At 41.6% G+C, this 14,444-nt stretch overlaps 1 protein-coding gene across 1 annotated transcript in view; it reads left to right on the top strand.

Moving 5' to 3' along the window:
• The window catches only part of LOC102885292 (hypothetical protein), a 33,004-nt gene extending 18,962 nt beyond the window's left edge, over positions 1–14,042 (top strand). The window contains exon 3 of the mRNA XM_006923904.3: positions 13,091–14,042. Within this exon, the coding sequence (XP_006923966.1) occupies positions 13,147–13,887 (741 nt within the window). The 5' untranslated portion in view covers positions 13,091–13,146 and the 3' untranslated portion in view covers positions 13,888–14,042. The remainder of the gene's footprint in view (positions 1–13,090) is intronic.
• The last annotated feature ends 402 nt before the right edge of the window (positions 14,043–14,444 follow it).

Genomic DNA, 14,444 nt, shown 5'->3' with positions numbered 1-14,444 from the left:
AGGTCCTTCACATGTTTCGTTAAATTTATTCCTAGGTATTTTATTCTTTTTGGTGCAATTGCAAAAGGAATTATGTTTTTCACTTCTTTTTCTGAGACTTCATTATTAGAGTATAGAAATGCTATGGATATTTGAACGTTGCTTTTGTTTCCAGAAACTTTACTGTATTTGCATCTATTGATATGATCATGATTCTTATTTTTTAATTTGTTTACGTTGTGTATCACATTAATCAATTTGTGTATGTCGAATGATCCCTGTGCCCCTGGGATGAAGCTCACTTGATCGTGGTGTATAATCTTTTTAATATGTTGCTGTATTCTGTTCACTAGTATCTTATTTAGGATTTTTACATTTGTGTTCATGAGAGATACTGGTCTGTATTTTTCTTTTTTTGTATCAGTATCTTTCTTTCCCTTTTTTTTTGAAATCGATTTTGTCCGATATTAGTACTGCTACTCTTGCTTTTCTCTGAAAGCAATTTTCTAGAAATATCATTTTCCACCCTTTCACTTTGAGTCTATATTTGTCTTTGGATCTGAGATGTGTCTCCTGGAGGCAGCATACGGTTGGGCTTTGTTTTTTGATCCAATCTGCAACTCTGTGCCTTTTTATTGGTGAGTTCAGTCCATTTACATTTAGGGTGATTATTGAAATATGAGGTTTTCCTATAACCACTTTATGTTTTGCTTTCTGGTAGGTTGGTATTTCCATTGCTTCCTTTTCCTTGTGTGTCTATATTTTTTTGAAATTTTGGTTGGGTTTTTGGATTTTCCCTCTGGTCCTTTTTGTTTTATAGTATATACTTCAATTCTGAATCTTTGGCGTGTTGTTACCATTACAGATATGTAGAGGATAGTTATACGTACATAGTAGTCCATTTTCTTCCACGTGCACCTTATCTCCATTCCTCTTTATGAATTTGGATCTTTCAGTCCTCCCCTTTTCTATCATTGTTGTCTCAATTTGTCCCTATGTATGCTGAACATTTATTACTACTTTGCTATAGCAATTCTCTTCTTATTGTTTAAGCTTATAATGACCTGTTCTTAGTAAGAGTTGCACTCCGCTGCTTCTATCTGCCTGCTAGTCGCCTTATTCCTAGTTATGTATTTTTTGTTGTTATTTTGTTTTAGGTGAGCTGACCCCTTTCAGTATTTCATGTAATGCAGGCCTCATAGTGGAGAAGTCCCTCAATTTTTGTATGTCTGGAAAGGTCTTTATTTCTCCTTCATATCTAAAGGAGAGCTTTGCTGGGTACATTATACTTGGCTGGTAGTTCCTTTCATTTAATAGTTTGAAAATTTGATTTCACTCCTTTTCTGGCTTTTAAGGTTTGTGGTGAGAAGTCTGACAATAATCTAATGGATTTTCTTTATAGGTTACCGTTGTCTTTTCCCTGGCTGCCCTGAAAATTCTTTCTTTGTCATTGATTTTTGATAATTTTAGTACAATGTGTCTTGGAGAAGGCCTTTTTGGGTTGAAATAATTGGAGTGTTCTGTTGACTTCTTGAATTCCAAGCTCCAGCTCATTCCTTAGATTTGGGAAATTCTCATCCACTATTTGTCTGAAAAGTCCTTCTAGTCCTTGCTCCTTTTCCTTGCCTTTGATAATGCCCATTATTCTTATGTTTCCTCTCCTGATGCTATCAGCTAGTTCTTATAATTCTCTTTCATTATTTTTCATTCTTTGGTTTTTATCTTCTTCCAACTTATTTCTGTATTTCTGTCTTCGATATCACTGATCCTTTTCTCCATTTGGTCAACTCTATTTCCCAACCTGTCTATTTTATTTTCATCTCTTGCAGTGTGTTCTTCATCTCCAGAAGTTCTATTTGGTTCTTTTTCAGGGTTTCAATGTCCATTCTAAAAAACTCATTGTGCTCATCTAGTTGTTTTTTCAAGTCCTGAAATTGTTGGTATGAGTTTTTTTTTTTGGATATTATCGTGTCTTTTTTTTTAGAAGTACCATCCTGAATTCTCTGTCATTTAAGTCGCATATTTCTATATCTTTAAGGTTATTTTCTGGAGATTTTTATCTTTCTTTCTGAGCTGCCTTGTCACCTTGATGTTCATGGTGTTTAATGGACTATTTCTCCACCAGGGCATTAATGGAAGTGTATTCTGCTTTTTTTTTTTTCTCCAGAAAGATTTATTATATAAAGGTCTCTCTTTGGCCTGTTGCAAAGAAAGTGCTTTTCTTTTGGTTTCCAGTAGGTGGCATCTGATCCTCTTGGATCCCTGCTTTATGTAAAGTCTTAATAATGGCTTTTTTTTTTTTTTTAATTATTATATTCAATCACACTCGCTACCCTCAGTCTCAGTCCCTGGCAATGTTAGTGACAGTTTTGGTAGTTTTTGTTCAGATTCCCCCGGGGCCCCGCAGTGTTCCATCTTAGAGGACATGGGGAGTGCCCTCTGGTTTGGGGGATAAGGGCTATGGCTCAGCCTCGCGTTTTGCAACCACTGCTGGTAATAATCAACTGTTATTTCTCTGCTGTTCCACTTTTCTGCTTCCTGCCTTGATGCCTGGGCGCTGCCACTAGCTGCATGGAACTCACAGCTCTCCCAGGCAGGGCTGTTCAGGGAACTCGCCGCACCTTTTTTCCTCCCCCTCCTCCTGCAGCGAGCTCCGGCTGGGAGAGGCGGCTTCTTTGTTTCTTCTAGTCTACCGCCCGACTCCTGGTGTTCTGACCTGTGTTAGCTCTTATGTGTGTATCCCACACTTAGACATGCTGGTGTGCAGTTTGTGTGTTTTTTGTTGAGTTTTCGATGTTCACCTTATTGTTGTTTCACAGGGAGAGATCTGAAGACGTCTCTCACTCCGCCATGTTTCTGACGTCACCAAAATAAACTTTAAAACAAAGGCAAAGAAGGACCTAGTAATCCCATTTCTGGACATTTATCTGAAGAAACCCAAAATAATTCTTTGAAGGGACGTACCAATCCATATGTTCATTGTAGCATTATTTACAATCTTGCCATCTTACAAAATGAAATCTTGTCATCTGTAACAACATGGATGGACCTAAAGGGTATTGTACTGAGTGGAGGAAGTCAGACAGAGAAAGATAAATGCCATATGATTCCACTTACATGTGGAATCTAAAGAATAAAATAAACAAAACAAACAAACTCATTTACAGAGCATTTTCATGTTTGGCAGATGGGAAGGGGGTTGGGAGAGTGGGTGAAAAAAGGGAGGAATTAAGAGGTACAAATTGATAGTTACAAAATAGTCATGGAGATGTAAAGTATAGCATAAGGAATATAGTAAATAATATTGTAATACCTACATATGGTGTCAGATGGGTACCAGATTTATCAGGATGATCAACTCATAAGTTATATATATGTCTAATTACTATGTTGTACAGCTGAAATTAACATAATATTGTATATGAGCTGTAATTGAAAATATTAAAAATTGTTTAAAACAAAAGAGAAAACATTGTATTTTTTTTACAAGTAAAAATTCAGGCTCCCTCTATTTTTTTATTCCACTATCCATCGGGGAATGTCTTTGTCTCCATCTGGAGATGGCAGTTCAGACGGGGAAAGAAACAGGGGAGGGAGAGCCCTTTCCATTTGAAGGTACGACCTGGAAGGTGCACACCTCACTCCTACTCACGTCCCCTTGACTAGAATGTTTTGGGCTATAAGAGAGGCTTATTCAGAGCTCCTATGAGCCCAGGTAATAATTCTAGTACTATGGGAAAAGGGTAGGATGGCAGCATCTGCCAGAGGCTGTGCTTTCAAAACTTCTGTTTCCATAGGCCATGGCTTTAGAGCTGGTCATGATAAAATGCTCCCACTTCTTCCTGATGGTCTGCATATATCTTCTCCCACCATCCTTCCTTTGTGGGGCTGGAGTTCAAGAAGATTTGCCCAAACTATTTTAGAGGGAAGGCAATTTTGAGATAATGGGATGCTATGGTCTGTCCAGAGTCTACCATTCCCTCAGACAGGGCATTGGGCCCTACCCTCATGGTTCCCATAGTCACTGCTGCTGAAAGAAAAAAAAAAAATACTTAATGGAGTAATGTCCACATCCAGTCCCATGTCCACTCCTCCATGTGGAGTTGCACTATGGAAAGGTTGAAGTGAAGATATTCACCTTTTCCAGTTGATAACTCCTGTATGCAGTTCCGTGTTTTGGTAGACAGTATGTCCTCTGGCTTAGATTGGGGGTGGTGCTGTGTATTTGCTTATCCGGAAGTCTTTTCCATCTTATATTTCTTTCTGCTACCTCCTATAGATGGTATAATGGGCAGAAAGTCCAGGTTGTGTCTGAAGGAGGGCCAGTCCTGCACGTCAAGGATAGTTACATGAGTTCTTTCATTAGAGCATTAGCTCTGTTTTTCTCATATGCTAATCCTTGGTCATTGGTAAGGATCCCTACAATTAGAGCTGCAGTATCCTCTTACACACGACAGCGATCATGTGAAAATAGTCTCTCTCAGTTATGGTATATTGTATGCATATGTACCACACAGTTCTCATACATTGTTGCTCACTCGTACTACATAGATATGAGACCTGTACATACCATTGGTCAGGCGAAGGCCCATATGGGTCCTGGCCTCGTGGATGCATTATAAGGGTAGAACAACATCCAAGATGTGTCTTGGCACTGTCACTGCTTTATCTTAGGATGCTGGATCATGATCTCATGCACAAGCTACATGGTAACGTGCTTTCAATGTCGTGATTCTTTATAAACCAGAAATCCTCCAGGTGAGATGATCCACCTGAACATTTCAGTGGCTCAAGCGTATATCTTTATTAGGCGACAACTGACTGGCAATTAAGTTCAGGGTATTGGTTAAGTCTTTAGTTTCACCACAGCTCCTATCCCACAGGGAATTCTCCTTGATGATCCACCTCTGGGTCTTCTAGGCCCCAAGCACTCTGTCATCTTCACTGTGATGGCCCTGGAATTTCCATAGATATTTGGGTTATGATTTCCTCTTGGCTACTGTTTCAGAGAACACCAATTTACTGTCCTGGCCCTTTATTTGTTAGAGTATACCCTCTGGTCATAGTCCTGAGTCTTGGTGACCTGGTCTATTTCTGGGCAAGATGTTATTTAATTCAAGCCAAGGCACTGTGAAATACATAATTTTCAAAATCTTTCTTGGCCCAAGTAAGTTGTTACTTATTTACTTACTTATTCAGCTCCTCTAGGGCCTGGAGATACCATAGAGCAGGGGTCCCCAACCCCCAGCCTGCGGACTGGTACCAGTCCATGGCCTGTTAGGAACCGGGCCACACAGCAAATAGTGAGTGGCGAGTGAGCCAGCAAAGCTTCATCTGTATTTGCAGCCACTCCCCAACACTAGCATCACCGCCTCAGCTCCACCTCAGATCATCAGGCATTAGATTCACAGGAGCACTGGTCTCTGGTGCAAAAGAGGTTGGGGACTGCTGCCATAGAGAACTCTACTTCTTTGTGTTTTCAACAAGGTGGTATTGATGAGTGTTAACCACCTCTGATGGGTGGGGCAACTTATGGGTTTTCAGAGTGCCTTCCTCACCACACACAGTATGGGCCTCCACTCTGACACTGAAAACTGGTACCACCTCACTCAGCTTCACTGCTGCTTTTTGACTGGTCTGCTTCTGTGGCAGTCACCCTTCTTGGCTCAGGCTCATGTGTGGACCTTGGGAGTGAGGGAGTGAGGCGATGTCTTCTGAAACACCTTTTATCAAAACTCTTCTTGAGATGATGGATGTTGCCTGGGAAACCTGGTTCTCATCCCCAGAGCCCATGGGACATTGCTTTCCTCCTCTTAGCCTACTTTATTAATATCTCAAGTGAGCTTCCATCTCTTGGTGGTGGTGAGGCAAGGGCCTTACCCCGGCAGTGTATGTACTTGTGCATTTATAGTCTTGGCTGGAGGCCCTAGGAATATAGATGGCCCTCTTCCTTCTTTCTCTTTTTCACAAACATGTTGTTGCCTCAGCCACAGGTGCTGGGTTTTACCCACTGCCTCTGTTTCCTCCTACTCATTACCAGTATCACTTTTTCCTGAAGCTGGGCTGGAGACTTTTCATTCCTAGCATTTCCCTTCTCAAACTTCCCCTGAGCTCACCCATCCTGCCTTCTGTAATTGTCACCAGATCAGCGAGTTAGGGAGGTAGAGTCCAACTAAAGACTGGATTGAAGGAGAGCTGGAAAATTCTAAGAGAATGTCTCTTTTAAATGGGGAGGTCATAGCACTATAAACTGCCCTAAACTCCCAGCGCTAGGCTCATGGGTTGTCCCGATTCCTTGAAAGTGCTATTGGCATTTAGTTCTCCCAGGCTGGGTATGCTAATCAATGGACCAATTCATAGAAAGCTCCATCCCGAATGTGGAGAGCACCCCTGCTGATATCCTTGTAGCTAGCAGCCTGTTACAATCAGCAAGGAGCACCCTAGGGAAGGCCAGCCTGAACCACAGCCCCTCCCTGCCCCTTAAACTTCATCTCATCTAACCCTTTGGGTCTAGTCCAGCCCACGGTAGGACATGTTGAGGGCCTTATCAGGCCAACTCTGTGACAAGGCATGGCAGGCTTTTGCTCATCTTGAACTTTCCTTGTTTTTGTCTTGAACCACAAGATTTTTCTGACAAAATCCTGCCAGCATCTGCCAAATGGGACCTGCCAGCCACAAAATCTGAGCTGGTTTTAATGAGAACTGTGACATGGTTGTTTTCCCTTCATTATGTTATCAAACCAGTACCCAGGCTGTACAAAGGCTGTTCATGAGGCCAGGATAGCAGTGGTGAGGGTATTTGGACTCCCAGTGCCTTCCTTGTCCCTTCTGGAGGCACTCTAAAGTTCCATGGTTGTGGTAGGAGAGCGGGGAACCCACTAAGTTAGATCCTTTTAAATCCTCTGCCACCTGGTTCCTGCAGCCTCCTTCTACCTCTATGGCCATAGTCTCTCCTTTGTGCATTGTTCTCTAAGGCTCCATCTCTGTGCAGAACTGGGATACTGCTGTGCTGAGTGGTAGGAAGCAGTTAGCGACCCAGGGCCATCAGAGATCGGCATGAGTCGTGGGCACCCAGAAGTTACCAAATGAGAGAGAGGGGGAAGGAATGAGGGCCAACTGTGTTTATGAAATTGCTGATACTCAATCATTTTTGATCTGCAAAATAAGCAATTTAATCTGGTTCACATTAAAACATCAGAAGTTACTTCAGGAGGGCCCTTGTCCACCTATACTTAAAACAAGGCTATTAGAAGCTTAGGTAGCTTAGGTGAAGATAACGAGAAACAATTAAATCAGAAAAGACTCCTCTTTAAAATTAGCAACATTGTGGTTCCAAAAGGTAATGAGGTGATGGAGTGTCCAATGAAATCACATACAGCCAGCAAGTAGCTCTTTTCCCACAGAGAAGTTTATAGATGACTTATATGACCCCCTTTGCTATTGCAGGAGGACAGAGTGGTGTAGCAGATCTCTGTACCTCTGAGACTGGGAAGCCTGTCTGGATAATTTTTCAGAGCAGGTCTTAAAGTTCCATCATTCTATGGGTCTGCACAGTAAGCTGACACAGAGACTGGCAGCTAGGGTCTTGGAAATAGGGTTGGTAAAGACTTGGTACTTCCTGGATTAGCCCAGACAATTCTCTGCAAAAACAAAAGGGTGATGTAAGGAAACCTCCACTGGAGTGCAGAGGGTGAGCTGCTACGGCCCATGGAATCTTAGTCAAATTCTGAGCCTTATCCTCATCTATAAATGGGAATGACAATATCTACCTGTTAAGACTATGTTGGTCTGTTGGGGCTGCCCTAACGAAATAACACAGATGCCTTATCAAATGCCACTTGGTGGTCTAAAAAACAAAATTCATTTTCTAACAGTTCTAGAAGCCAGAGGTCTAAGATCAAGGTGTTGGCAGGCTTGGTTTCTGGTGAGGCTTCTCTTCCTGGCTTGTAGATGGCTACCTTCTTGCTGTGTCCTCACATGGCCTCATCTCTGTGGGTGCATGGAAAGAGAGCAAGCTCTTGGGTTTCTTCCTCTTCATATAAGGACTCCAGTCCTATCAGATTAAGGCTTACCCTTATGATCTCATTGAACCTTTATTACCTTCTTATGGGCCCCATCTCCAAATACGGTCATGCAGCGGGGTTAGGACTTCATCATATAAATTGGTGGTGGTGGGGGGTGCACAATTCAGCCCATAGCAGACTGTTTTGAGAGTTGCAAGACATAGATTATGCTCTGAATATGGTAATATTTTTGATGTGGTTCATAGAAGAGTTCAAGTAGGTTACAGAGAATCCAGCTGATGAAAAAAGATATGAACAAACCAAGACAAAGATACCCCCTAGATCCTTGGTGAAGAACTAAAAGTTAATAGCACACCCCTACTCTATATTACCAATATTTTGCTACACTTCTCTTTATGCTTAAATTAGCTGTTTAATAACAACCTAGGGTTCTCATTTCTTGATGCCACATTCTCCCTAACTGCTTACATTCAATCAGACACCATATGTCCCCACTTCCTGTTGGTTCAGGCCTCCGCCCTTTATGGCTTAGATATTAACAGTCTCTGGTCTGTTGTCTCCATTCAATCTAATACACTCATACCACAGACAGGCTGGTTATATAAAATATAAAATAGGTCATGTTGCTTCCCTACTTGAAATGTTTCAGTGACTTCCTATCATTTTTAGGGGATTGTGGTCAAAGTTCAGGAGCCCATATTGAGAAGATTAGGTTAGCAGCCCCTCGTAAAGAGTCCCATTGTAGCCAGGCTCAGTGCCTCTGGATGTGCCTCCGATTACCCTCACATCTGCTCAAGACTGCTGCTGCTAATTTCTTTGTTCATATCAATTGAGATGATTAAAAAGAACACTCAGGGTTTTATGCACCACTATTCTTAGAGTCTATTACACCAGGCTGCCTGCTCAGTAGGAGTGGCTTAACGAAGCTTTCTTTGTAAATTTGGGAATGAAACATCACTTAAACACCCAGTAGCATAAGTTTCCAAAGGCAACCACAACTGTATCTCCCATCTTGTATAATTTTTTATGCGAGACCTTGCCTCTTACCTCATCAGGGTTGGATCTATTTCCTTCTCTGTGGGTTCAAGATGGCAGAAGTGACATCGTGTAGCTTCTGAGGCTAGCGCCTAAGAGGCAAGAATAGTTTCTGCTTTTATGCTCACTGGGAAGCCAGCTGCCATGCAGTAAAAAAAGTTGAGATAAAATACTAAGAGATGAGGCAGCACATGCAGTGAGAGAGGCCATGCCTGGAAGCTGGACATGTGACATGTGAGTGAAGCCTTCTTAAACCTTCCGGCTCAGCCCAGCTGCCATCTGACTGAAACTTCATGAGATACCCCAGATCCGAAGAGAAGAACTGGCCACCTAGGCCCTGCTCAAACTTCCGACCCACAGTCATTAGAAATAAATAAGTCATTGCTGTTTTAGGTTACTAGGTTTTGAAATGGTTTGATTCACAGCAATAGCTAACCCAAACTACATTTTCTACCAGATTAAGCAATGAAATGTATAATTGTATTACAGAGAGCTCTAGCACATCCCCACTCCAGTTTTTATTCATTGTAATAATAGTAAAACAAATGAAAAGTAGATTCACATACAACTCCACTATTTCAATGTTTTATCTATTTTTACTTTTCTATATACTTTCTAGTAGCTGATAGTAAGCATACAGAATGAAGCAATGTTGTGTTTACCAAGCACATAGATTTTTGCAGTTTTCCCTTCTCTTGGTTTTGTATCTTTCATTCACACATTATACAAGAATTTGTTGAGATCTACTTAATGCCAAGCACTGAAGATTTAGAGTTAAATGACTGCATACTGGTTTTTTTTTTCATATGTTTGACCAAATTTAGATAACCGTTCTTTTGAAATCGTTCTTGAATTGAACACAAATTGATCCAGGTGTTTCTTTCTTTTTTTTGTCTATCTACAAATTTTAGCTCCAAAGAATATATGGTAGCTTACAGTATGTCTTTTGGTATCAAACTGTAAAATTACAATAAAAAATATCAGGAAAGAAAAATAAATATACTGTGAACTTAGCCTAATAGAATTACTGTAATTGAAAATGTAGTTCTGAGATATCAGGCAAGGCAAAGGAAAACAGCGAATTAGTCATTCTTATCTAATGAAGATGGAGATGCTGACTTCCCTACATGGGAGGGGATGAAAGTGTACCCAGAGGCAAGGAGATGGAGACAGCCCATGTAGATGAGCTCGTCTGTCAAGGAGCTTGGCTGTGAGGAAGACTAGAGAAGCTAGACAGTGGCAACAGGACGGTGGTGGGAAAAATTCTATAAAGAGGCAGAAATTGAGGATTCAGGGAGAGAGGGGCTGACTAATGGGGCAGGGTCCCCAGAAAGGACTAAGGATGGGATCTGGGACTCACTCGGAAAATGAGGGAGTTCCCTGGTTGGTGATTTCTGTTTATTCAGTTTAAATGAGATGGGAGTGTAGGAGAGAGGGGTTGGAGATTTGAAAAGAATTGGAAAAGTACCAGACACTCCTTGTTGAATCTGCTGGTACTCTGTTCCAAGTTCAGACTATTATAGCATCTGAATCCAGGAACAGACAGAAGGAAAAAGACAGAGTTTGACAGGAATATCACCAGGGCCCTGGCTCAACCTTCAGAGCAGTCTCCTGATACCATAAAAACCCTTCTTTCTAAACTATAGGAGACCTGATCTGGAAGTTCTCTTATACTGCTTTTCTGAGAGTGATAACGAGCAGGTAGCTTAGCCAATGGGGCAGCTAGCTGGGAGATTCTAAAGAGAGGAGCAGTTGGTGAGAAGGGGAGGTTTCCTGATGAGCAGAGGCCTTCAGTAGGAAAGGAAAGAAAAAGTGGGGGCTTCAGAGCTGTGACAACAAAGCAGGACATAAATAGTCTAGACAGAATACATTCCTGTAGAAACTCAGCTGCTGCAGTGAAAACCTGGGGTTTTAGTCACTGTTCAACACCTATTACTGGAGATTTGGCTCTTCAATTTGAGCTAACTGGGATTCAGCCACGAAGCTGTCATTGAAGGAAAAAAAGCAAAGAGCCGTGGGCCTAGACACCAACTGTTTCATTTATCACGAGAGTTGGCAGGTGAGTGTGGGGGGCCCCCCTGTGGCTTCCCCCCTTTCTTCCCTGTCATCTCAGGCCCATGAGCTTGGAAGCGGGTGAAGTAATTGTGGGGGAGTTTCTTAACCATTCTAAATCTCAGTTTTCTTATCTGGAAATTGAGAATATTTATCTTATAAGGTTATTCTAAGGAATAAACGAGGTAATGAATGCACTGTCAGTTGATAGCAGAGTGCTCAGTATATGTATCGGTTCTAGTGTCCCCACATGCCCTTTTAGCTTTTGTTCTTGATCATCCACCTTCTTTGGTGGGATGGCTGGGCAGTCCTGCATCTGCTAGCTTACTTTGGAGGCTGGCTCTCATGGTTCTTATGTACGGGCTGTCCAAATGTGACCTGATGCTTAAGATAATTTAGAAGTATTGCCGAGTCTCAGGTACCCTTTAAAGAGACTTTTCAGCACTAGCTGTGACAACTAGTGTGTGACAATTCATAACTAGTTGTGACAATTTTTTCAATAAAAATCCAAAGCATTTTTTAAAAAATCCAGAGAATAACAAGTGTTGGCAAGGATGTGGAAAAATTAGAAACTTTGTGCATTGCTGATGGGAATGTAAAATGAAACAGCCACTATGGAAAACAGTGTGGCGAGTCCTCAAAAATTAAACATAGATTTACCATATTATCCAGAAATTTTACTTCTGGCTATATACTCACAAGAAGCGACTCAAGCATACATATGTTCATAGCCCCATTATTCACAATAGCCAAAAGGTGGGAACAACCCAAATGTCCATCAACGAACGGATGCTTCACCAAATGTGGTATATCCATACATTGGAATATTATTCAGCCATAAAAAGGGGAAATTTTGACACATCTACAAATTGTATAAAACTTGAAGACATTATGGTGAGTGACATAAGACACATACAAAAGGACAAAGATGATATGGCTCCTCTTAGAGGAGCTTATCAGAGCAGTCGAATTCATGGAGATAGAGAGCATAGTGGAGGTTGCCAGGGACTGGAGAGAGGGGGGAGATGGGAGTTAGTGTTTAATGGACACAGAGTTTCATTTTGGGAAGCTAAAAAAGCTCTGAGATGGATAGTGGGGATAGTTGCACAGCAGTGTGAATATACTTAATGCCACAAAACTGTACACTTAAAAATAGTCAAAATGGTAAATTTTGTGTTATATATAATTTACCACAATAAAAAACCCAAAGCATTTATTAAGTACTCTAAATCTCAAGTTAAGTGATTGGTCATTATCATTTACAAGAGAGGACAAACTCTCACAATTAACCAAATTGGGCTAATAAAAAGATTTTGAATGTTTTACTCTTCTGTAAAGCTAATATATCCAAACTACCAGCACAGAGCTTGTTGTATATAGGCAGTCAGTAAGTGATCAGTATTTTTATTATTATTATAAATAAAGTATGGTAATAGGAACCCTCTGAAGAGCTGTGGATGGAACAGAAGTCATGTGCAAGAAAGAAAAGAAAATGTTTTACTCCTTTTCTCTATAGTCTTAGGAAATTTCCTGGCAAAGATACAAAGTATAGAAATTGCCATAGAGCTTCTAGAACAGCCAGACCCTTCCAGAATTATTAAATTCATTTATTTGTTCCTTCCCTTCTGTATTCATTTATCAAGTCTATCAGTTCCTTAATATATGTAATGGTCTATGTTGGATGATATGGGCATTGTAAATATGAGTAAAGTTTGATTCCTGACCTCCAGAAGCTTATAATCTAGTAGGAGGGATGAGATATACATACGTCATTGTAATGCAGTTGGCATGGTAAGAGGTGGACAACCTTTATCATAAGCTGAAATGTAGAGAGAGGAATAACCCCACTATGGGTATGCAAATACTGCTTGTGTGTAAAGATATGAAACTGAGAGCTGGTGGTGCATCTAAAACTTGAGCAGGCTTTTCGGATGTGTTGAGGATTCTTGGTACCTGCTCTCACGTTCTAACCCTGTGTTCTCTCTGCTTCCCTTTCTGAGGTGTGGTCGGAGTTCTCCGGGTCTTGGAGTCCGCTGTCCTTTGAGAGGCTGAGCAGATGGCTGCAGCAGCGGTGGCGGGACTGATCCCTGTGTTACACTCTGTGGCTGGTGACAAATCTGGCTACTACATCGGGCGGCAGCTGTGGTTTGGCTTCATCGCTGTGTACGGAGTGGTGGTGTACGTAGTCCGCATGCCCTGGTCCCTCATCCACGAAGATTTCTGGTGCCATGGCAATGTCACCAATCCTTGTTTGATAGAGTGTTTTGAAAAAAGTTTTAGCAGTCCTGTAGTGGGAATTTGGTATTTCTTTTTCTTCATCTTCCTGGCCCTCTTCTTCCTCATGGAATTCTTCATGGCTCAGATTCGGCATAAGCAGATCAAGGTCAAGTCAGTGGAGTCAGTAGCAGGTGAAGTGGAGGAAGGTTCCATGGTGGGAATCCAGGAGCATGTACCCTCTCCAAAGAAGTCAATCCTGAACTTTCACCAGGAGAAGATGCTTTTGCTTTTGTACCTCCTTTACTTCCTCCTGCAGGTTGGCTCACAGTGTGTGTTTTTGTTCCTTCTCATGTTCCAACACCTGCCCCTGGTGAGCCAAGCAATTATTCACTGCAGAACCGATAGTTGCCCTGGACCCTACCTATGCCTGATCAGGGGGACCATGGAGAAGCGGATGTCCATCTATACCCTCATCACCTTGTCCTTCATAGTCATCCTCTTCTGCTCAGGGTTCTTTATGTACAGTATCCATCATTACCTGTTAAAGGGGCTATCAAGTGCTAAGTTTTGGTTTGACTGATGTTTGGAAATTCTTAATACAAGTCTTTCCTCCCTTGCACTAGGAAGTTTATGTTCCTCTAAATATCATGTCTGGAGCAGAGCTTTCTCTTGCTAACCTTCTTTGCTTTCTTCCTTTATAAAATAAACATTTGTTGTTCTGGTTTTCTCCCTCTACAGCCAGGCTCAGGTTGTCTAACTGTGGGGTGGGTGGCATACACTTGAAAACATTTCAGTGTTATTTCACAATGTGTTATCTAATTTGGTCCTCATCAGAAGCCTGTGACATTGAGCTTGCTATATCATTCTTCCAGTATCTTCAAATAAGGAAGAGTTTCCATTATCTTAGAACTATGAACCGTAAAGAGTCAGAAGGGATTGACTGACTTCTGCCATGCCTCTCCAGTATTGGTTGTAAATACACAGGAGGTAATTCTTCTCCATAGGAAAACCCTCGGTGGGACTTGCAGGGGAGGTTCCCCAAGTTTCTAGGTATGGTTCTAGTCTTGCCATCTCACCTGAATCTCCAGGGAAGACTGAATAAATCTAGATGAGTCTCTCTGGGGAAAGAATGTGTGT

Source organism: Pteropus alecto, unplaced genomic scaffold (genome assembly GCF_000325575.1).
Source record: "Pteropus alecto unplaced genomic scaffold, ASM32557v1 scaffold76, whole genome shotgun sequence".
NCBI lineage: Eukaryota > Metazoa > Chordata > Mammalia > Chiroptera > Pteropodidae > Pteropus > Pteropus alecto.
This window is presented reverse-complemented; position numbering and strand designations above follow the sequence as displayed.